Source organism: Mustela nivalis (assembly GCF_964662115.1).
Source record: "Mustela nivalis genome assembly, chromosome: 1".
Taxonomy (NCBI): Eukaryota; Metazoa; Chordata; class Mammalia; order Carnivora; family Mustelidae; genus Mustela; species Mustela nivalis.
In genome coordinates this window covers 105,948,242-105,973,016 of record NC_139020.1, presented here as the reverse complement: position 1 = coordinate 105,973,016, position 24,775 = coordinate 105,948,242, and the positions used below count along the sequence as shown (strand labels likewise).

Here is a 24,775-nt window from a genome sequence, read left to right as displayed (position 1 = left end):
TAATGGAAGATTCCAGTTAATTGTGGCCTCACCCAACATGTTGTCAATTTTGTTTCTACTTCTAAGTTGACACAGGGTGGTCACGGTGTGATCTGATTGACTCTTATTTTTCGTGTAGTTCAGGACTTATCTTTCAGAGAGGAGTCTAAACTTACTCTTCGAATGTTTGTGAAGGGCCCCTATCATTGTGTTAATAAACGCAGTGGGAAGCTCAAAAGATGGCTCTCGGTGCTGGCAAGGGCATGGTTAGCTTTGTGCTGATCTTTCCGGGCTGTCCTCAACAGGTTTGGGAGCTTTTATGGTCCAGGCAGAGCTATCAAGGACAAAGCCAGCTGATGAAATGTGAGCAGCACAGGGCAGCTCTAGAGAGCATTAGTCACTGGCGAGTGAGCAGGTTTAAAGAGAGGCCTGGAGAAAATGCTGCCTCTCTTGAGGGTTGCATCATAGAGAAATTCATGTCTCTTAGTCATAGTTTATAATAGCAAGCACCTGAGCCAGGCAAGGATTCGATTTCTCATTTTGTACCAACAAATTCTTCCCTGCTTTGTTTTTGTGTGTGTGTGTGTGTGTTTATGTGTGTATATGTGTGTAAATGCCATGGGAGAGAGAGGGTTCTTTGTATCCAAGTAAAAGCTGGCTATTCGAAATTATTGGATAAAAGACCAGAGGTACCAGCTAAACATTCTCTAATGCACCCTGTTCAAGGCACAATGCCATGAAATTTAAAAGGGAGTAAACTCTAGCCCACAGATGCATACTTACCTTAGCGATGTCAGAACTCGCTATAGTTTTACTATAAGAAGGGGCATGCATGTTAATTATTGCCCTTTGATTGCTTTCAAGTGTTTGGGAAGGTTGCCACTAAAAGGCTAAATAAAGATAACCCAAATATTGTGTATGTGTGTGTGCGTGTGTGTGTCCGTGTGTGTGTTGCAAGATAAAAGACAGGATTTGTAATCCCACTTTGTTCTGTGTTGACAATTTGGCCCAGCCTTTCCCGTTCCTGCCCAGAGCAGCATAAACTGCAGTCTGCTTGGGAGGTGGCTTTCTTGGCAGAAGTTCTTTGAAATGCTTTTATGACACTTTTGTTTGTTTCTCTGTAACCCAAAGAGTTAAGAGGGAGTTGAGATGACTGCATTCAAATTGATTTCATGTGCTGAAGCAAAGGTATGCTCTTTAGAGAAAGATGTCCGTAAACAAGATTTATATTTGAGATGAGAGATGTTTATCTGCAGGAATAGGCTAAAGTGAAGGAATCAATAAATGTGTTTTGGCTCCTTAGAAATAATTCCCACTCAGCCAATAGAATGTACTAAATTCTTCAATTAAATTGCCATACCTACCTAAAATGGAGATGCTTTGAGAGGTTTCTGCTTACCAAGTGGGATGTGTTTTTTACTTTTGTTTGCTTTTTGCCTTAACTTCTTAAGGTTGAGCTTTTCTGTCCTTTAAGGATGAAACAGACAGTTGAGTAGCCTCAAAAAGTGTTTTAATCATTCTCTCCGCTTCTCTGACTCTTATTTCGGGAGATGGAGCTTTAAGAAGGAGGGCTTTAAGCAGATCAGCTTGCCTTAGAAGTTAAGTAAGAGTACAAGGTTGGGGTGGGATGTTCTTGAGCAGTTCGCCTTTCCTGTTGTTTGTGACTGGTTTGACTGCAGTTGTGACTGACAGTGGAGATGGAGGGGGTGCTGGGCAGACTTCTCTGGGAGCACCTCTCACAGCCTTGGATTGAGGATCAGCTTTGACTGCAGTCACCTTCTGGAAGAGCCCATGATTATTCTAGGGGAGGAGGAGAAACCCATTCAAATAAAACCTTATGAGTTGATTGAATCAGCCAATCAATGAACTGTAAACCAAACTGCACTTGCCCAGTAAAGTAAACCTTTTCCCTATAGTAGCAAAAGCATTTGTAACAAATATTCTTCTGTGGCCTGCCACACTGATTATACTTGGTCCTTTTAAGATGATTTGATTAATTTTCCTGTGTGTGTGTGTGTGAGAGAGAGAGAGAGAGAGAGAGAAAGAGAGAGGGTGCAAAGGCAGAGAGAGAGAGAGTGTGTGTGTAGGAGGGTGCAAAGGCAGAGAGAGTCTGTGTGTGTGTGTGTGTGTGTGTGTGTGTGTGTGTGTGTGTATGGGAGAAAAAGAAATACTAAGTAATGTGGTAATTTTTATTTTAGAATGTCAGTTTTGAAGATTATGGCTTACTTTTTTCAGTAAGTGCTATGAGCTCAGCTTCTAAAGAGATTATGTTTTGTAAGTTTTCCAGATTTGGGTTCCTACCCAGAGGCATCTATCCATAAGTGTGATTTGAATAAATGAAACCATTGTTCTTGTAAGTCTTAGAGAAATGTTCAGCTTACTTCTAGCTACATAGATTTCACCTTACCTCACAAATACAGACATTAGCAAAATATCCCCCCATCTGGAAACTCTTAAAGATCAAATTCAAGGCAACAGAAAGTGGAACCTATAGACGATAGAGGTTCTGCCGATGCCCCCGATTGTCCCCTGATCCTGAGAAATAACCTTGAAGTCCTAGATTGTTTGGGCTGCAGGTCCCTTGTAGACATAGCCTTCCTAACCCCTTCATTTTACAGAAGGGATAATATAAGGTCCAGATAACTGGAGAGACTGACTGGTAGGTTGGGACAAAGGGGAGGGGTTAGGTGAAATGAGAAAAAGAAATTATAACATTTTATCCTTACAAAAGCTCTCACAGAGCTGCAGGGCTGGGGGGTATCGGCACATGCAGGTATGGTCCAGGCTCTCCCTAATGATTCCAAAAAATGTGGGGGACTCAAAGCCAGCCCTCAGAAAAAACTTAGGGAGACCATAGGCCAACCAGTTTGACACTTCAGTTCTCTTCATTCCGTGATCCTGAAAAGCTTATTAAATATCTTGGTGCTTTGAGTTTTTCCATCTAGGATTTGGAAGAGATCTATAAAACAGAAAAATTATAAAACTGACATCTTTCCTATAAGGCACACTAGTGTACATACAGACAAAACTTATCTGTATACATCCTATATAATATAAGTTTGTGTACATATATATCCATATAAATGTGTGTATAGCTAAATATGTGTGTTAACACAGAGCTGCATACCTGGACTCTGGGTCAGTGGTTAGCTGTGTATATGTTTTTACTGTACATTTTCATAGAATTAACTATAAATCAAAACCATGGATAAGATTGGAACTCAAAGTACTTAGGTTTGGGGAGGGGGAGCTTACATTAATTTTTCTGGACTGACTTGGCACTTAAAGGTATTACTAGATTTTAGGATATATCAATAGTGTTTTTTAAATGCAGATTTCAGTTCTAATTTTCTTTTAATTACACTCATTTGTTTGAATTGTAATATTGTGAATGTTTACCTGTCAGCATCTTGAATAACAAAAATATTTTATAGTGGAGAAAAGGCATGATAAAAATCTTATTTTAAAACCATGGCCTCCATAGCAAATATAATTTAGAGAACTGTTTGAAAATCCAAATGACCTCATTTTCTCCTTGAAGTGTTCTTTTTTAGATCTGTGTTTCAAAAAGAATGGACCGATCGGAGGAAGTACTAGTAATTTCCTAAGGACTGGCTAATTAACTGATAAAATCGACTTCTCATAAATACATTGTAATAGGTGGCTCGGGAAAAAGGCAGCCCTTGAGCCTAAAACGCATTGATCTTAATCCTGTTTTAATATGAAATTATTCAACTGGACTTTTTTTTTTTTTTTAAACTACATGTGAAGTTGATAGAGTAGAGACAGAGCCTTCTTTTGGAGAGTGAATGCACATCATTTGGGGCCCACTTTGGAGCAAGACTCTTAAGTTTACTTGCTCTGTGGTCTTAGACCATTTCTATTTGAAAAGATGGTCCCTAAGTCTTTTTGTTTGGAAGCTAAGAAAGTAACAGTAGGCACTTTAAGCACTTGGAAAATGAGAAATGTGGGGGACTCAAAGCTATCAGTTTGTCCTTTTTGGGAGCCAGAAGTTCTGAAGGTAGAAGACAGGAGTGTTGGGGGTGGGGGGGTGTAGAGGGAAGAGGTCATATGACTCCAGGCTACAGTGTATCTTTCAGAGTCTTTGTTCTAGCCCACTACCTTACCACAGAGAGGGTGCTAAGCACTGGAAATCCTTCCTGTTCTGATAGCCTCTAAGATCCATAGACCAGACTCTTAAGGATCCAAGACCTAGAGTCCCCATTTATCTAAGAGAGCCATATGTTCACACGAAATCTATTTTCTCTGACTTTAATTCAGTTAGGCTTATTAAAAACAATGACTTTTTCTCTTCCTCTTTGATGTCTTTCTGCTCTTAGCCCTCTAATAAAACCCAGTAACCTTTCCAGTCCTTTGTGTTTGGCAAGAACTTGGGACGGGGAATTACATGTGTGTCTGCCCCAGGCACATCACTTATGTAAATTTCAGAGCTCACAAAATCCTGGTATCCTTCGAGAAATTACCATCTACCCTGTTTTCAGCATTCTTCTAGTTTTCTAAGATTAAAATATGGGCGGCACGACAGAGCTGCAGATTTGTATTATCTGCCATTTTTACCATCTAGGGGTATCATTGTTTTCATTCCAGTCTCAGGAAAACTGTTCATGGTGGTAGGCTTGGGTGGGGTGTGTGATTCTCTACCAAGGGACTGTAGCCTCCACATGTGACTTCAGTTTTAATGGCGGTAAAGTAGAACCAGCCTCAGAGGCTGACAGCCCCCTCTCGGGCGCATGGCTGCCCTTGAGGCAGCTTGGGCCCCATCTGTGCCCTGGCACACAGTGCTTCTCCACTTGGAATCCAAGGAGCTCAGAGTCTTGTCATGTTGCAGCTCCCAGCTCTTGGACAAGTGCCAGGCTTGCTGCTGCCAGTACCGGATTAGGTTGCTTTTTTAAAAATTCATTTTGTGAACTCATCAAGCTCATTTAACAGAGGCTTTGGTCGTCAGTTTCTATCATTGTCCCAGCCCTCTAAGAGGCTCGGCTTAAAGGAGGGGCAAAATACTAGGTCTGCATTGTATATGAGGGTGGGCGCAAATGAGAGAGAGAGAATGTGTGTGTGTGTGTGTGTGTGTGTGTGTGTGTGTGTGTGTGTGTAACCACAATGTAAGTACTCCTTAGGCTTGGCAAGGGAGTAGCAGCTCTTCTTAAGGGAAGAGCCCCCACAAAGCAAACAAAGGGGGGGCTCCCCTGCCCAGAATGAGGAAACCTCGGGGGAAGGTTGCAGGACAGGGCGCAAAGACTCCAGGGAGCAGAGTAAGACCTAGTTCTTAAGAGACCAGGAGTTTGCCACTGGTCTGCAGAGCAGCCAAGGCATTGAATGGAGGTTCTGTGGTCAGAAAAGCTGTAGAGAAATGCATCCCATGTTGCCCTCGGTGTTCACTAGTGTGGGGGAGGGGCCTGGGAAGGCGAAGAGAAGAGGTAGAGAGGAGGTATTTGAAAATAGCCAAATATGTTCTGAAAAAAAGGAAACAACCCAAGAGCTAATTTATCTTGTGGATTTGATTTTCACAAAGTAGGATGCTTTCTTGAAATAAACTCTGGCTGTCAGACTGGCTTCATCAGATCTTCAGGGTAATTATTGAAGATTTGGGGGAAAAATCTCTAAGAAACCGAACTAGTTTTTAGCCTTGTACTTTGCGTTGTCCTTGGAGTGGATTGCACCCGCCAACCCCAAGATATCCGTGCTCTCCCTTTTGATGTCTCTTGGGCATGGGCGGGGGTGGGGGGGTGGGGGGATTATAAACCTTTCAAGCCGGATGTGAAGCCAGGAAAGGAACTGTGAAGCTGTTCATAATAGGTAGCTCGCACCCTCCCCCCCTCCGCAGCCAGAGAATCTAGTAGTGTCTCCGGAGACCCTCTCCCTTGAAGAGGATGCCAGGTGGCATTCACTGGCAGTGAATGGAAAAGCAAGGAGTCTGCTAAGGCTGACTTTCATAGAGAGCTGTCCTCTAATGCCAACCAGCTTGTCTGGGGGCAGGAGAAATACCACTGAAGTCTTTTCTCTCAGCTGGTAGCTACAGTCGGATTCTGAACAGGGCCACGCAAGGTAGTTCGCCTTTCCCCCTTTTGCCGGCTGGCGCTTGCCGACCTTATTTGGAGCCGACTTGCCCATCCTTGCAGATTTCAGCCAGGGTCTTGGCCTTCTGAATCTCAGGGAGGGAGCAGAGCAGGCAGGCGCCTGCAGTGTCTGAATTTCTTACATAAACACAGCGCACTGGGCGAGCAAGCGTCCCTGCGGCGACAGCTGGGCTCTGCTCCGTCCGCCCCAGCGAGCTGAGCTGCCTAGTCCCCCTCTTGCCTGAATGGAGCATTCCAAATTGGTTGTGAATGGAGGGCGGGGCTCCCTTGCAGACTTTTTCAATGAATAACCAGACCCTATTGTGCAGCCTGTGGAAAAACAAGCAACTCAAACAACACTGGGACTGTTAGAAATATGCTTGTGATTGGCAGCTTGGAGAACCTCCAAAATTAGTTTCCTTTGGCTTCCCTGCTGCTCCCAGTTCTCCGAGCCTGGGCTTAATGAGCCTGGGCTTAATGGGGTTCCAGTTTTCTTTTAAGTGCTAGCTTTAACCCTGCAGCTGCCGGACGGATGGTCTGGGCTTCATAGGTAGAGCTGTGCCTGACCACGGAGGCCAGTCCCCTCTCTTTTATTCCCGTTTTAACTGGACCTGTCTGAAGGGGCTGCTAACAGAAGAGGGTGGTGTAGCTTTCCTGGATAGAGGGGTGTTGAGACTTGATCTGAGGATATTAGCCTTTTATCTTCCGCTTGCTCGTGGTGTGGCTGGAGCTCTCATTCCCAGTGAAGGTTCCTGTCTGCTCTTTGCCACTCAGTCCAGGCTTGACTGTGGGCCTGGGGATCGGGTGTACTCTGCAGCGCCGGGATCTCTTGGCGAGGCATACATTTTGACTCGGCAATGACAAAGCTGTAATTTCCCTACTCCTTGGTCTTCTCTGTCCTGTTTAATTTCCCACTGTGGTCGGATACATGTCATTTTAAAATGATACTTCCCAGACTTACTGAGCTACAGGGGAGCCTTGCTCTGGCTGTGACCCTTCTCCAGCACGCATCAGATGCCTGGCCCCCTCCAATGAACATCTCAGGAAGTACCAGAAAGAACCCTGCCTCTGAGCAACCCCAAAACCGGAGCGTCCTCCTCACCTCACATGAGGCCAGGTTCTAGGGGGACTCTAGATGTCCTCAGCCACATCCCCTCCAGACACCGTCCACCCTCTTGGCCAACAGCTCACAGAGCACCCCCAGAGGGCCGCGTGGGCTAGACCAGGGCCATGGGATAAACATGAAAAGGACAATCCGTTAAAAAAGCAAAACAAAACTTAATACTGATTCAGTGCAGCTTCCTCGGGGGTCTTAAAGAGCTCTTCCGAGTGCCTCCTCCTTATCCTCACACCTGAAATGAGGCTCTTTGCATTTGTGTTTTACTAGAAGGTGTTTTTTTCCCCCCTGAAATATTTCCTTTGCTATCAATTGGGCCTGCAAGAATGTCTTCCCTTCCTTATTTTAAAAAAAAAAAAAAAAAAAAGAACAGGCCTGGGCAGATTGTTGTTTTGTGAGAGAGAGTTTGAAGCCTCTCAGGAGGTGACCCTAGAGAGCAGCCCTGTAAGAGGATGCTGGCATTTGTGCTTTTCCAGAGGGGCTGAGGATGACTTCGGCTACCAGAAACACTTTTAGTTGAGTGCCTGGAAAGGCTTTGTGACTCCCTGAAAGGGCACATATTGAGGGTCCTTTATACTTTTCTCATAGGAAAGGTAGATTCAAGGAAGGGATGTGTCTTCTATGGGGGCTGCCCTGCCCACAGTGAAAACCAGATCCTGGAATGTCTATCCCAAGTGTCCGAATCAGACTCTTAATGGGGGGGTAACTTAGTGATGGCTTCCCTGTGCCTGTGCCTGTGCCTGTGCCTGTGCCTATGCCCAGGGAGTCCTCACATCAGAAGATTTCTGCCCCTCAACTCCCTTTCCTTTTTTTTCCCTCTTGGAATTTCTTGAGGAGTGAGGAGAAAGCCGCAATGGGCTTTAATGTCATTTCTATTTTGATAAATATTAAACTTCGCCCCTGCTTCCCAATGTACATTCTTGTTAAAACAGGAAACAATCTCTCGAAAAGCAGAGAACCCCCATGTTGTTTCTTTCTCTGCTGCAGTCCTAGCGCGGGGCTCTGCACACTGCCAGTACTTGGTGAGTATTTTGCATACATACCCCATTCTCTTGTCAGATTCCCTTCCCAACCCGTCTTTCAGCAGCCCCCAGCAGCAGCTTCTAACTGCTCAGAGAAACAGAGGATCTCAAAACCAGAGTTCTGAGAGTCCTTCGGATGACTTTAGAGATGCATAGGAAAAAACGAAGTAGGACTAGTTCTCATTTTCTAATTCCTCCTTTAAGCACATATACAAGCCAAGTGTTCCTAGGCTGCATTTAGACTTTGTGCAGCTAATGCTATGTTTCCCAGTCAGACTGCATGTGCTAGAGAACAAGTCACGGTGCAGACACCCTTGACACATTTGCCGAGTTTCTGCTTTTAGGAGAAGGAGGGCCAGAAATAGAGGAATGGTTCTCAGAGAAGCTGATTTCCCTAATTTCTCTAGAGTTTGGATTTTTCTCCTGTCAGATTTTAAGTTCAAAGATAAAATTTTCCACAGTGCTTAAGTCCTGTTTCAAGTATCATTAACACTTTTCTTTAATGCTAGTTCAGATGAAATCACATAAATTGGGAATAAATTATAGGAACAGTGTTAAAGAAGGTTAAGTTTTGCATTTTTTTCCCCATTCAGGAAAAACGCCCTGTTTCCTCTTTTCTTGACAGTGTGTTCCCGCCGTGAGCAGCCCTTCACGGTATAATCTGTGGTTGACGTAAGGCCCACAGGAAAGGAAGCCATCCTGTCCTCTCTACCGCAGAGGCTCTCTTTATAGACCTATTTCTCACGAGTGGAAATCAAACAAATGGTTGTCTATTATATTGGTGAAAGTTCTAAATTCTTGGAGCAGCTGCCCCAGGAAAGGAATTAGTATGGATAATGCTCAGATTTTCCTTTTGGGGTAAGCAGGCCAGTCAGTCACCATTTCATCCTCCTAGTCTCTTCAGCTTGAAAGTAACCAAACGCCCCAGGTAGAAACCTGCTTTCTGGGCTGTGGGTCTAAAAAGACCCACCTGGGGGTAGTCAAAATGGGGTGGTTCTTTCAAAGCCAGAAAGACCACTTATTTCTATCTTGACTCTCCTCTGAGTCAGGTCTCTGTACCCACATAACCCTTTTCCTTCACTGTCCAATGCTCTGGTTTAGCCAGTGGCCCACAAATTTGGGGATATGACACACTGATACAATTAGATATATTCGTTCTGTACAAAATATTTTAGTGGAAGAACCCCATCTCAGTTAATACACAAGCCCTAACTCAGTCAACATGGGGCTGGTACTTTTCGAAGCTTTCCTCTGTTTGATTTCTACCTCTTCTAATCAAAGCCTCTAGGTTTCCACTTTGAAATTCTAAAGTAATAATCCTAAGTTATTAGGATAAATGAGTCTTTGAAGAAAAGAAACTGCACAGATCCAAGCCATTTCAAAAATAATACTGAGGTGTGGAGAGTGTGAACTTGAAGTAAATCTGAGACTAGTTTATCTGGGTCAAAAAAAAAAAAAAAAAAAAAAAAACACCTCTCTGCTACCATTGGCATTAAATTATCTTCCTGATTTGATAACAGAGGTTTTCTATTTGGAAATCACTACTTGAAAGATTTGTAATTTTGTGCTGAGAACAAGAAGGAGCTGTTCTGGGATAGACCCTTGTTCTTCCCCACACTTCCCCATCGGTGAGTCAGGACATCCCTGATTCAGTACTTCCGTCCAAAGTGGGCTCCTTTTACCAACATGACCACTTCTTTTAAGGAGGGTTCATACAAAGAATCTCTTTCCTTCTCTTTTAGGCGGACTTAGAATAGAACCCTTCAAAAATCATGTGTCATTATTGTTAGTACTGATGGAGTTTAAAGAAAGGGCAAGGTCAATATCCCAAATTCTATTTAGAAACTCTCCTCCTACTTGATGAACAAGAAAAGACAGGACCTGCCAACTTTTTTACCCTGGCAGACTTGCTACTAGACAGCCCGTGAGGACTCTTGCTTCTAAGGCCTACAACAGGCCTGCTATTACCCTGAGCTCTCCCCAGAGCCTGTGCAGCCTTTGGAGGTGGGCAACAGCTTCTAGCCCCTCACGACAGAAGAGGCAAATAGCCTTGAGGACCACTTTTGCTCGTCCTAGCAAAAGCTGTTCCCCCACCCCACCCCCTCTCTCCTTTAGAGCCTGAATGTCATCCTTCACTTGGATCACATTTTCTCCTCTCTGGAGGGGGAGCAAAGAGGTAGGGAAAGCCTTGAGCCCCCCTGGAGGCAGAGGTACTCCCCCCTCCCCCATATTCTGAGTGGTCAACTTGTGTGGTACTAGCCCACCTCTTGGGTTACAGTTGTGTATTGCACAATGACCTCCCAAACTGATGTTCATGGGCAAAATTGAGTTTTTCATCTTTCGACCAACAGTATTTCAGCTGGTGATTTGATTCTGGGATACCATGTGCTGGTTCTGCCCGCCAGCTGCTGCCTTTGCTGAAGGGGACAGTGGAAGGAGGGGGAAGGGGAGGGAGGAAATTGTTTGTGGGATGTTGTCATCATTGAGCTGAGCTTAACAGAGTCAAACCTCCAAACCATCCCATTCCTGTCCCCATTACATGAAGTCACTAGATGATACAAACATTATAGTTCAAATAATATCCTAGCAGTCTAAGAGAACTCCCAATAAAGCCCTTTCCTGTAAAGTATAACCCCTTGTCAGGTCAGTCACAGAGAAATGTCAGTTGTTTTGTAACTGGTTTTTCTCTTTTTCTGCTTTTACCCTTGTCAGAAGGGCTTTGTTGGAGGGGGCGGGGGCCGACTACCAGAAGTTTCCACCGGGGACGAGCTACAGATGTGCTCTGGCATCTTTGAAGTTGGATTTCTCCATTGTCGAATCTGTCTTGTATCTATTCCACGTTACAGGGAGCAGTAAGGGTATACAATGTCCTAACACTGGCCCTATACAAGACAAAATTTAGAAACTCTTTACTTTCCCCAGCCAGTGTGAGCATTGCGACACCTTGTCATTGCTCCAGTGGCAGTCCTAGATACAGCCAGCATCTCCCCAGAGAAGGCAAGTTTCTGCGAGTTCAGTAAATACGGATGGCCCAGCCTAAACCCATGTCGCCATGAGCTCCAGACCATAGCAAAGATTTAGGGTTATCCAAGGTAAACAGAAAATGGAAGAGGCTTCCAGAGCACGGCTTCAGGGTTTCAACTGCTTCATGGTATCAATTCCGTTGTCTAATTTAAAACCCAGGTGGGAGAAATTCTATCAATAACTCTCATTCCTGTATCCTGGGAGGAATTCTACTGCCTTTGCAGGTGGCCACTTAGAGATATTTCAGATACCACTTTTCACTAATGCTATTTATACATTTTCAGAGTTGGGCCAGTGCTTTTCTAAGCTCCTTTTCCTTCCCTTTAATTTCTAACTCTTGTATTCAAGGCCTCTGGGTTGCCATTTTCGGAAGTCTGAAGTAATCTTCTGATGTCCCCACTAACCCTGTTTCTCTGCCACCCCAGTCATGAATTGAGAGTGGGCTCTCTCGAGATGTAGTCCCCACCCCGTCTTGCAAGTAAGTGCCTCTCCGGTGTAACAGGATCTCACCAGCATGATCCCTGGGCTTGTGTCCTCGAAAACGTTGCCAGCTCTTGATTTCCAAATACTTAGTATAACCTCACCTATCCTACGGCAAAAAAAAGGTTGTCTTCTTCCCTCACCTCTCTTCCTTTACGAGACCTGGTTCCCTAGGTCTAGACCTGGTATTCCCCAGGCCGTGTTCATGCAGGGTCAGAATACTTGAATCTCACTTTTGGATTGGTCCTTTCCGAATACCAGCGTAACCCCGATCCTATTTATTGGGTCTGCCTTTTCCCACAGTCCACGTCATGATAACAAGGTCAAAGTCTTTTTTTCTTGAGCTTATTCTATTACCCCAAGTTTCTAGCTCTAAATCATGAAAAATAAAGTGGGTTTTTGTTGTTGTCGTTGTTGCTGTTGTTGTTGGGTTTTGTTTTGTTTTTGTTTTTGGCTTTTTTTGGTCCACACTCTAATTCCTGAAGCCTCTCTTTTGCTGACTATAGGTTTTTCCCACTGCATAGAAGAAATCTGATTCCTGAAGCCAGATGTTCTGGGAACTAGCTTTATCAGTTCCTATTTTGGCTCTTGTGATATTTATTGTAGAGAAGATAATATTGGCTGTCTAGGAAGGGCTTCTAGAATTGTTCATTGATGAATTCTGCTACCTCAGGGTTGATTCTGTACCCTGGGGCCCAGAAATATACCACCAGGGTGATAATACTCAGTCCCTTGGTCCCCAACTAGCAGCAAGATAAGTAGGAAAAAATAACCTGGAGTAAACAACACCGTAAACCCCCACCCCTACCACTGTAATTAATCACCAATCTAAAATCCTGAATATTGCCACCATGCCAATCCTAAAGAGAACTTTCCCTTTACCTTCTGAGACCAAATCTATTCCAGGGAGGATGCCTTGCTTTTTCCATGTAGGACTCTGTCCAGGACAAATGAAGCTGTTCCTGCAGAGACTGCAGAAGGAGTCTGCCCTGAAATCCTAGTCCCTGTGCGCGTGTGCTCACCTAGGTGTTGGCCTTGCCGGTGTTTTTCATATCTCCCATGAGTTGTGTAGAGAGCCTTGATTCTACACCAGAGTCCTGCTGACATCCTTGATTCCCAATACACAAATGCACAGGGGGTTGTCCAAGCCAGCATCCCTTTAAAACACAACTTAGGGCTTTCATCTGCATTTCTAGCTGGTCTGGCTGGGTAAGCCGGTTTCGTCCAATGACACTGTCCTTTCAGACACTTTGTGCCTTTTTTCCCTAATGCTCCGAGCACCAAAAGCCAAGGCCACCCATTTCAAGCTGTTTCTCCTGGCTCTGCTCAGCCTTTATGGACAGAAGAAGCCAAACCAGCTGTGTAGAAAGCAAGAGAACAAAAGAGAACCTCAAGGAAGAGGACTTTAATTCTTTTTTATTCTGCCAATCTTCACAGATTGGTGACGACTACACTGTGTCCTCTTGAGGATTGGGGGGATAAAATCTAAGGAGTTGTCCAGCTGTTTTGGTAATGTTCTAAACCTGTTGCACATTTATATTTACAATCTCCATCTTTTCCCAAGAATGCTCTGTGGTCTTGAGTTGGGCATATGTTTTAGTTTCTGTTATGTGTGTATTGATACGTGTGTGGAATTACTGATAGATTTTACTTTTGTTAATGTATTGTACTTATGTAATTACTGTCTTTTTACCTAGACAATGGTGAAGGTGGCCATGGGCCATAGTCATGATGGTAGAAGTGGTGATTTTCATTTTGCCCTCGCTTGGGTGTTCCTTTCTCCTTTCTAAGTGGAGCAGGGCCAAAAAGTATTTGAGAACCACTGGCTTAGATGTTAGAATGTGACCAACATTTGTCTTTGTGTAATTTTAGTTCCTGAAGCTGTATTATCCAAACATGGTCAAGGATAAAGAGGATAGTACCCTTCCAATTTGGTAATGAGCCAGGGGTGACTTTTTACTTGTGTGAATGCATGGTTTTGAAGTTTTTAGCACATCTACTTTTGACCTGTTAGTCAACCATAAGTTAAAGGCATTTTTTCCCCTCCAAGTATCTCAGAGGAGATGGAATACATCTGTCTGATTGATTTATTTTTATTTTTTATTTTTTTAAAGATTTACTTATTAGAGAGAGCACAGTAGGCAGGGGCAGAAGGGGAGGGAAAGAGAGAATCCCAAACAGACTCCTCAGTGAGCATGGAGCCCAACATGGGGCTTGGTCTCCTAACCCTGAGATCATGACCTGAGCTGAAATCAAGAGTTAGACAGTCAACTGACTAACCCAGGCACCCCCTTATTGACTGATTTTTAAAACATATTCCTATATTTGCTTCATTTCTCTGTGTATAGATTATTTTTTTCTTTCTCAACCATTCAAAAGCAAGTTGCAGACATGAATTTCACCTCTAAATACTTTAGTGTGCCTCTCCAAAGATTAAGGCTATTCTACAGAGCCTAGGAAAATTAATTTTTATACAGTAATATTCAGAATTCCCCAGTTGTCCCCCAAATATATTTTATAGCTGATATTAATATTGTTTTTGATCTAGATTCAATTAAGAATCCCATATTGCATTTATTGTTACCTTTTATCTTCTTTACAACACTCTGTCCTTTTATCCCCCCATAACATTGACCTTTTCTTGAAGGGTCCTAGACAGTTGTTTTGGGAGGGTACTTTTTTAAAAGATTTTATTTATTTGAAAGAAAGAGAACATAGGTGTGTGTGTGCATAGAGGGGGAGAGAGAAGGAGAGGGAATCTGAAGCAGACTCCATACTAAGCATGGAGCCTAACGCAGGGCTTGATCTCACGAGAGATCAGGACCTGAGCCGAAACCAAGAATTAACTGAGCCACCCAAGTGCCCCTGGGGAGGTACATTTTTAAAGGATACATAGAAATGGAAACAACACACTAAAATGCTGGCCTTAGGCCCAGAAATATCCTATGTTGCTGATTCCCTTACTCTTCTACCCATGTTATTACACTGACCCTAAAATACTATATAAAAGAACAGTGAGTCAGATGAGCTATTTAGGTCAGAGATAGTTTGTGCATGTTTGAGGAGAGGGCTTTTGAGGGAATCATTAAAATTTTTTTAGCACAGCTTACTAAATAGTTGATTTTACTATTTATGGGTGATTTTTCACTATATTCAATTTTTTAAATTTAAACTTCGCAAGGTTAGCTGTGTCAGATATTAAAGAAAACAGCACATTCTCTCATACCTCCTCCAATTCTGCTTTTAGAACTTGTGCCCCCTAACTACATTTGATAACATTTCAAATTTTTATTTTTGGAAACTGTTGCCAGGCAGAATTAATGTTAACTGTTCAAATGGGTTTGAGCATGTTTCTTATTTGGTTTGGAAATCCAAGAGGCGTCTCCTTTTCCAGATGCTCTTTTAAGTGCCAGAACCTATCCACTTACTTTATCTCCCTCGAACCTTCTTGGTTCCCAGAACAGAGTATTATCTCCTGTCCTTGTCATTCACTAGTAGTGCTATAGCAATTACAAAGAATATCGAAACATTAGGAATACATTTTATGCTTGAAATGAATTTTTAATCTACTCAGCCCTAAAATAAAGACCTATTTCTGACCTCTTCTGGTAATAAGGTAGAACTTAAAAAATAAGCCTCGTTCTCTCTACTTCTTTTTTCTTACTAACTGGCTGTTTGCACTTTTTCTCAGAATTTGTCCAAAAAAGGCCAGAGCTAAGGAAAGGCAGCAGTACATTGGAAAGTAAGCCTGTTGGCTTTGTTGTGCTCTTCAAACCACAGGTCCCAAGGGATACTACATCTGGTACCTTAAAGCCCTCTGGTCTTTGCTAGTGGGGCACTCTGACAAATTAAGGGTACATGAGGAGAGAAGAGATCACACCTGCTCTTCCCGGTGGCTTCTTTGGTTCATTTTACATCCTGTTTATATTCCCATGTCCTTCTGCTTGATGGTTTTCCCCCTGCCTTCTTTCCTCGTGCTCTACTCACTGCCATAACCAAAAAATAATACAGGCAGATGTCTCGGGCTCTCCCACCTCCCCACTCTTGAACTAAACAGTACGTATTTCCTTACTGTGGAGGGACATGAGGTGAGATGGTAGTGGTCTAAGAAAGGAAGAGTGCCTAAAGTTGGGGCAAAGGGAATAGTAAAGCTCAAGAATAGACCTTCACTGTAGGACTATCACTCCAGAATCTCAAGAAGTCTCTGACCATGACTATCTACATTCCACATTCAGGAGTGCTATGAGAAGCTCTGGAGACATAGGCTGGCCACCTAAGATGTAGCCTCATGGACATGCCATTTGGAAGCAGGTGTTGGGGTTCTGACCAACTTTGTCATGACACACAGCTTTCTGTGTAAAGTAAGAAGATCATGGCTGTCGAGTGTGACCACATAAGGTCCTCCCCCCAGGGCAGGCCTGCATAACTCATTTGGAAAAGATGAGTCTGCTCCAGATGAAGGTACTGAAACTGAATAAGGTAGGAGGAAAATCCCAAAACAAAACCTGAGCAATGACCATAAACAGGAAAGTAGGCAAAGCCTGTGTGTGAAGTGGGAGAAATAACAATGGGCTTAGTCTTTCTCCCTCTCAGACTGCAGTATCACTGATCAGCAATTTCTTTAACGCTCAATAACTATGTGAATGTTATATGTATTCACAACAAAGTTAGTGGCAAATTGAAACTTTGAGATTATGGGGACACTGAAGGAAAGCCGTATTAGAGGAGGTGGGTTTTGTCTTAGTTAAAAAAAAAAAAAAATCCTTTTAAATCAAACTGTCGTTCATCATAACATTCAACAAAAGTGTTTTCCTTTGTTTTGATCGTATGTGCTGTAATAGTGAAGTTCACTGCCAGCACTGGCATGGGGTAGCTGCCTTGGACAGAGTCCACAAGCCTGTACTTGTGGGCAGGAAACAGATTTTGTCAGCAGAGGGAATTATTATTTCTCTTGAATGGGCCAGTTTGTCTATTTTTTCTATTTCAAAACAATTGGGTTATTTCTTTGGAAGACTGTTTCTATACCATCAAAGAAGAAAGATTTTCTAAAATTTGAGAATTCTTAATAAGTATTAACTCAATGATGCTATTGAGCAGGGCTGCTTGCTTTAAAAATGAGAAACTTGCGCTCCCTTCAGCAGCACATAAACTAAAATTGGAATGATACAGAGAAGATTAGCATGGCTCCTTCGCAAGGATGACATGCAAATTCGTGGAGTGTTCCATAGTTTTCCCAAAATAACCATGTATCTTAACAATGCTGGAATTAAACTAAAAAACTTAATACAAAAACAGAGAAACTTGACTGATATGATGTATAGATCATAAAGCTTCACAAACTGTACAAGCATTTGGATCAAGACTCAGAACTTATCAGAGCACAAGAAGACTCCTTATGCCCCCTGAACAGGCACTACCCTCAGGGTAACCTTCATTCTGACCTTAAACACCATCTATTAGTTTCCTGTCCTTTTGAATGTTATATAAATGGACTAACGCAGTATGTACTCTTTTGTGTCTGGCTTTTACTAAGCGTATTTGTGAGATTCCACGTTGGTCAATGTAATTGGGATGTCTTTATTCTCATTTCTGTGTAGTGCTGAGATTTAGTTTGGGGTTGCAATGAGCCTGTAGATAAATTTGGGAAGAATTCATATCGCTATAATGTTAAGCTTTCTAAATGATGAACATGATATATCCTTCCATATATTGAGAGTTCTTTTATTTTCTTGTGTTTTATAGTTCTCAGTTTAGGCATCTTACATGTCTTTTATTAGATGTGCTCCTAGGCATTTGATGTCATTTGTTGCTATTGTAAATTTATTTTTTAAATTTCACGTATATACAGAAATGGTTCTTTTTTGTATTAGGCTTGTAGCCATTGGTCTTGGTAAATTAGTTTACTGATTCCTATATTTGGGGGATACTTCTGTATTTTCTACATACCAAATCAGGCCATCTTTGAATAATGACAGTTACATTTCTCCTTTTCTAATCCATTTGCCTTGTATTTATTTTTCTTGCCTTATTACGTTGGCTAAGATCAGGGCTGATTTTAAAGTATTTGTTTATTTATTTATTTATCTATCAGAGAGAGAGAGCACAAGCAGGGGGAGCAGTAAACAGAGGGAGAGGGAGAAGCAGGCTCCCTGCTGAGCAAGGAGCCTGATGTGGGACTTGATCCCAGGACCCTGGGATCATGCCCTGAGACAATAGTAGATGCTTAATCAACTGAGCCACCCAGGAGTCCCTCAGGCTTGATTTTTGTGTCAGATAGAAAAATCTCCCAAAGAGTTCCCTAATAAGAAAACCAACTATAAAGTTAAGTTGATTGATCTTGAACATAATACCTAGATTTAAAATGGTGTTATGGTGGTCTACAAAGCAATATATTATACTTTGTGGTACACGTCCATAGCTACAGACTTAAATCTGGTTAAACAGGAATCCTTATCTTTCCTACCCCTGACAAGCAGAGAGTCTCATAGTGTATGGATCCTTAACAGAGTTTTTTGAAGTTCAGTAAGAGTCCAGTTAGTTCACTCAAAGTATTCTTGCCTCACAGGTGGCATTGAGAGGGAATTGTCTAGAAGCACTTTCAGGAGAGGCAGAGAGATGGTATCCATGGCCATAAGGTGGGATCTGGCCAGTCAGTGACTGGCTGTGGAAGATACCAGGTCTTCAAATTCCTATGGCTGTCTTAATAAGCAGAAAATATTGGTCAGCTGGATTATAGAAGGGAGAGGAGATCTTTTAGGTGGAATGGGTGACAAGGATTGATAAGAAGTAAAGGCTACTGGAGTCAAGAGATGTTGGTTCAAGATAGGAGTGAAAGAGGGATCTTGGGCATTTTGGTGGCCTAGGGACAAGGAAGGTATGAGTTGGATGGATGCAGGTGTATCAGGTGTGTCTCCGGCTGGAGACTGTAGAGTAAACATGAGGGCTGAGTAAACATGAGGGACCCTGAGAGCGTGTCTCCCGCTGGAGACTGCAGAGTAAACATGAAGGCAGAGGAAACATGAGGGACCCAGAGAGCTGGCAAAAAGTATTCTTCTGCTCTCTTCTCAGGTGGTGTCTTTCTTCTCTCTCTTCCCCCATTTCTTTTAATACCTTTTGAATTTAGTCTTTTTCTTGCAGATTCTCTCAGGAGGCAATATGGTAGAGTCACTAAGCACTGTTTAAGTAGGAATCTTGACCACTTACAGCTAAGAGACTATGCCAGATTACTTACCTTTTTGAGCCTGGGTTTTCTATCCTATGAAAAGGGAATACTAGAAGTAGCTTTTTTATTGTGTTGGGAAGATGGACTGAAATTATGTATGTAAGAGCAACTTATCACAAAGTAAATGCTTAAGGGGTCTGTCTGGCTGCCTCTTTCTTGTCTACCTTGTTCTTTTCCAGAGGTTTTAGTACTTATTTCATTTTTTTCTTTGTTCTAGAGTACTTTCTCTCCACCAGGTGTAATGTGATATTTTTGTTTTTGTTGGGGTGGGGGAAGGTTCGTGTCCTCTATTTTTAGTGTACGAAGTGGGTGAGCAAAATGTCTCCCATTTCTGTCAGTGCCATAGATTACTGAAATGACAGAAACACTTGCTTTCTTTCCCCTCTAATAGCAGTTCCAAGACCTTGAGCAATTACTTTAATTCCTTTGGGCCTCACAGTCCTTATAAATGTAGGACCCTGAATGAAGAGGACTGTGTGGTCTTAGTCTAACTGTAAGTGCATCTAAGAGATGATGCTAGAAGTCAGATTCCTCACTAAATTGTGCATGCCATGAAAAAGGGGCCATGGCTGTGGGGCATACATCCTGTCCCCAGCATCTCCAGAATGCCTAGCCCATAGAAGATGCTCAGTGAGTGGGTGAATGGATGAATGAATGAATGGTATCTTTATAACAGCAAAGGTTGTCTGTATTCAGCGGGGATTATTGGGCCCATTTTCTGTAACTCTGAGCTTAAACTCAGAATTTCTAATTGTAGAAAATGTTTATCAGCTTACCTAGTCAATTCTTTTGGCATTTCTTCGCCAACCTCCTCAGGAGTTCATGACCTTTCTTCTTTCCAGTGGGTCGCCATGCTTTGTAGTCTTAGGTCTCTGTCATCATTTAGGAAGTTGCCTGTGCGAAGTTAAATACTCTATTTTTGAAAGCACAGTGTGTAATTACACAACATCACAGCACTGTAAGGTGCTGTGCCATTTTCTGTATTTCTCAAGGCAGCATCACATATCTCATTTTACAAAGGAGGGAGCAGACTGAAAGCAAGGAGCATTCCTTGGGCTTCTAAGTTCCTGCTTTAAATACACCACTATCTCTGACTAATGCATGCCATAATTAGGTTCCTTCACACATCCTCTGGCCCAGCAGTCCGTTTGGAGAGCTGAGCCTTCTTCCTTACCACTCCAATGGCCCCTAATGATTGTCTTTTCACTGACCTGTGGAACTTTCAATTCTTCCTCTGGCCATGTTCTACTTTCTTCTCTCTCTTTGCAGTGGTTCATTCCTGGGGAAAACATATTTATGACTAACACTGCCTTGCCTTGTAGGGTAGAAGTGGTCCCAGCCTTCAAGGTTAAAAGAATTAATTGGAAACAATCCACTCAGTCACTCATTGTCTTAGTCCATTCAGGCTGCTGTAACAAAATCCACAGACAGGATAACATATAAACAACAGACACTTATTTTGAAAGTTTTGGAGGCTGGAAGTTTGAGATTAGGGTGCCAGTATGGTCAGGTGAAGGCTGTCTTCTTATTTTGTCCTCACATGATCTCATGATCTAATCACCTCCCAAAGCACCCCCCCCCCCACCACCGCCAATACCATTACTTGGGGATTAGGATTTCAACATATGAATCTGGGGTGGGGGACACAAACATTCAGACCATAGCACTCACCAGATATTTCTTGAACTCCTCCTTTGTGTAGAGAACATAAGATTCCAGGTATAAGACAGTTTGGGGTGTAGTAGAAGATGCCATTTTACTTTAGAGGCAAAATGATAGGTTACACACTAAGAGTACTGTGTAGATCTGAAGAAATCAGGACATCAGGCTTAGCTGTCAGTTTAGATTCTTTTTCAAAATGGGTATATGCTCTTCCTGAAGCCATTAGAAAAATGTTTCCTTCCGGACAACTTTGGCTTACCCTCTGGAGTTCGTCTTGTCAGCAGAACTGGTAACTTTTTAAATAATCCTGTGAAAATGTCAATACATTTCCAAAACCTGAAATAGAAAAATTGATGATACCATAAATTTTTAACTTTCTAAATGTAGATAAAGTCATGATTAGAAAGGATTTTCTTTAGATAAAAAAAAGTAGACTTTTCAAGGACATGTAACTTGTGTTTACACCGGGGCATCATCAACCTTCCTTCATGATTTTTCCAAAACTTTTATGGCAGAAGGCTAATGAGAGGCAATGACAAAGGGACTGTGCTGAGAACCACCAGAATACCACTGCATTGGAGAAGTGCTTTTCAGTGTCAAGCTGTCTGACTCTCCCTTTTCATGTACTAACAACATTCTCACAACAACAAGCTTAGCCATTTTCTGTGTCTGAATGTCTGAAAACATTTGATAACAATTGAGGGTTGCTGCCATGATGTCACCATCAAAAAATCACGAGAGCGACTCTAATGACTTCTAAATATAGTCTTCCAGTTCCGAACTTATTGCATGTATTTAGGAAAAGCAGTTGGCATTATGTAGGAAAAGAATTATAAAAACCTGTCCTTTCCAGTCAGTCACTGGCAGGACTTTGCTTTATAAACTTGTCATCTGTGAAGGAGTCATCTGTCGCATTTGTTCACGTTGGAGACCTGAACTTGGGGTTGTAAATGGCACCTGAGCAAGCATTGGCCAGAAGATTGTTCAATCTTTTCAGCAGAAAACAGATGATTGTTTCGCTAATTCTGCCTGGTATCATCACTAAGAATGAACTAAGCTCCTGAAAGTGTTCTAGGGTCAAGCACTAAGTCAGACCTCAATTTTGGTGGGATACCAGGGCAGTGATGGTGGTTAGCTATTTAATGAGACCTTTGATAGGGTGGAGAGTTGCTGGCAACTCGTCTCTCTCCCACCCTTCATGAGAGCTGGACTGGGAGCAGCGATCCTAACTCATAAGGAACAAACAGCCCCCGTGGTGTAGCGTCTTTTAGAGTTTGTCCTTCTACTTTGGGTAAAATGCTCTCACTAAAATGAGTCAGCTCCTAGATGAGACAGAAGAGGCAAACCTGGTTTTATTTTGTTTCATTTTGCTACCCTGTAAGTCACCTTGATTTGAAAAAACTTTGCCCTCTCGGAATCACTTAAGGAATATGCACTTTATTTCCGAACGTTACGCAAGAGCTCTGTGTACTGTTTCATCGGTTTTGGAGAAGTAATTGGCACTTATCTGAAAAGATTGGTTATGAAAACCTACCCTCAGGGGTTGGTCTGTAGGAAAGGCACAGAGCAGACATAAGCACAAAGGTTTCCAGGACTTGTCCTTACACAGTTAGCCTTAACTAAGGTTGAGGTTTGGGCCATTGTTGTATTTCTTTGCTCTTAAATTTTTTGAAATGCCTTTAAAGCTCAGTATTTCTTACTCGGAGCTGATGTTTAGAGCTGCTTGAGGAAGGACTTTTAAAAAGTCAAATATTTAATTTATATGCCTCTGAATAAGAAATATACTTACCAGAGCAGTTTCAAGCCTTTGGTAAGTTCATGTGTACTGTCTCCCAATGTATCTATGGCTGTTTTGTTCCTTTTGGAAACAGATTTCTTCCATGTCTGCAACCCTTGGTATTCTGTCGCACCTGCATTTTTCTGGACGAACCATCCCCTGCAGGAGTTTTAAGGAAGTAGACCCAACACCACAGATATGAGGGAATAAAGACACGGCTAATTAAAAGTGTCAGATGATGACTTCCGACTTGAAAGAGCTTTTCATTGGTTTTAGATGGAAGGCTCTGTGTTTCAGCATTTGGCTTTCCCCCGCATGTGACTCGATATGACTTCCAAGAACCATCCACTGGTGACAGGGGTTACAGAAGGAAAGCATTGTGCTTGCTGTTAATCAGCTATCCTCTCTCTGCCTCCCTCCCCCCCCAACCCGGCCCCAACCCTTTTCTGATTGCAGTGGTGCTTCACGCCCCACCTCCAACCAAGATCAAACGGGAGCTGCACAGCCCCTCCTCGGAGCTGTCATCCTGCAGCCACGAGCAGGCTCTCGGTGCTAACTATGGAGAAAAGTGCCTCTACAGCTATTGGTAAGTGGACCCACAGAAGGGCCAGCCGGAAAGGAGCCCCCCGGCAGGCTGCTTCAAGGACCCTTAGCAGACACTTAGAGTAGAGCTCAGAGTCGCCTCTCAGGGCGATGTCGTCCTCTAGATGGGGGCTGGTACAAATGGGGGCCTTTGTGCTGCACATGAAAAGCTAAACTGTGAAACGGGCTCTGCAGGGGAACTGAGCGCAGGGGGTACTGAGCCCTCCTGAGGGAAAGAACCCTGAATACTGGGATATTTGATCTGGGGCTTCTAGGGAGGGAATATATACTTCTTCATGTCTATCATATGTTAATGTGAACTTTAAGCACCAAAGAAGTAATCTTCAAATCAGAATATATGAAAAAGTCCCCGTGCCTGTGCCCTTTACTTAAGAATATCCAGGCCCCAGGAATGAAGCTTTAATTTTAAATCAGTCTTTGCTCTAGAAGATAAACAAAGATCTGCCTGGGAAAGGGGGAGAAGAGTCGTTAACTCAAGCGATGTTACGGCAGAAATGTATCTTCCACTGAGAACCTAATTTCTGGGGACGCTGGAATCCTCGGGAGAGGGGGCCAGAAACCCCCCAGGGCACAAACTCTGCCCCCCCCCCAATCCATCCCTACACATGGCATATATGGAGAGTGCTTTTAGAAGGGGGAAAAAGGAAACCGGAAACAGAGGCTAAAATTATCTTTGAGAAGAATCACTAGAAGTGTTAAACAAGTCTCTGTGACGCAGTGTGTTTGTCACTTTTCAGAGGTACAAATATTCCCTCGGGGCTGCCAGCAATTTAACTATGTTAATGCTGTCATTTCCTGGCAATGTGGCCTGCCACCCAGCCTAGCTGTCCTGCCAGACCAGCAACCAGGCTAATGGCTTCATCGTGGCTTAATGGTTCCTTCTCTCTTTCTGTTTACAGTGCCTATGATCGGAAGCCTCCCTCTGGGTTCAAGCCATTAACTCCTCCCACCACCCCCCTGTCACCTACCCATCAGAACTCCCTGTTCCCCCCACCCCAGGCAACTCTGCCCACCTCTGCACACGCCCCCGCAGCGGGCCCAGTACCAGGTGTGGGCCCTGCCCCCGCCCCTCACTCGCTTCCTGAACCTGGACCACAGCAGCAAACCTTTGCGGTCCCCCGGCCACCACATCAGCCCCTGCAGATGCCAAAGATGATGCCTGAAAACCAGTATCCATCAGAACAGAGGTGGGTGCTGATCTGGGCTTCTTTCACTGCCTTCATCCCCTCCCTTGTGCCCCACCAGGAGAAAGGAAGCAGTTAGTCATGTTTCCCAGGGACATATATCGTTCTCATGGCATTGAGGCGTCTTGCGAGGTAAGACAAATGACAGGAATGTGACCCATTTATATAGCACCCTGTTCTTGAGGTACTCCAGACGATTTATGAAGTAGATAAAGGAGAGATCGTTAGTACCATCCCCCCATTATGAAGGTAGAAGACTGACAGAACCTGGTTATACAATCTGTTGACCCTCACTGAGGGCTGTGGCTTCTCACTGGATACTCCCTGCTAGCATTAAACCCTGGTTTATGCTACCTACAAATACTTTATTAACATTTTACTCACGTACTAGGGAGGATTGCTAAATTACAAAACATATTATCATTCATCTGATTGTAACATATTTTAACAGGGAATTAACTAAAGACATTTTTGTAATTACCTACTTTGGAAATAGAAACTTTCTGTTTTCACTCCAGCTAGGTCCTGTGTTCAATAAGGAAATTGAGACATCAGGAATAACTTGCCCAGAGTCTTTCATTCATCAAATAAACTAAAGTGGAAAGGGAACCTACTCAAAAAACACCAA

The 24,775-nt window shown here is 43.1% G+C and overlaps 1 protein-coding gene and 1 long non-coding RNA gene across 3 annotated transcripts in view; one reads left to right on the top strand and one right to left on the bottom strand.

The window, feature by feature from the left end:
- The window catches only part of ETV5 (ETS variant transcription factor 5), a 58,128-nt gene that overhangs the window by 4,592 nt on the left and 28,761 nt on the right, over nt 1–24,775 (top strand). The window contains exons 6-7 of the mRNA XM_082693789.1: nt 22,817–22,946; nt 23,863–24,150. Coding sequence (XP_082549915.1) covers nt 22,817–22,946; nt 23,863–24,150 — 418 coding nt within the window. The remainder of the gene's footprint in view (nt 1–22,816; nt 22,947–23,862; nt 24,151–24,775) is intronic.
- Nucleotides 1–24,775, bottom strand: LOC309845607. 2 transcript variants are annotated; one of them, XR_014301377.1, is made up of 6 exons: nt 24,633–24,775; nt 20,593–20,919; nt 20,133–20,330; nt 19,698–19,815; nt 2,706–2,938; nt 1–1,779 (listed from the first exon to the last, which is right to left on the bottom strand). It is a non-coding gene; the product is annotated as an uncharacterized lncRNA (long non-coding RNA). The 2 variants fall into 2 exon arrangements; XR_014301378.1 differs by lacking the exon at nt 1–1,779 and having other exon boundaries at nt 2,108–2,938.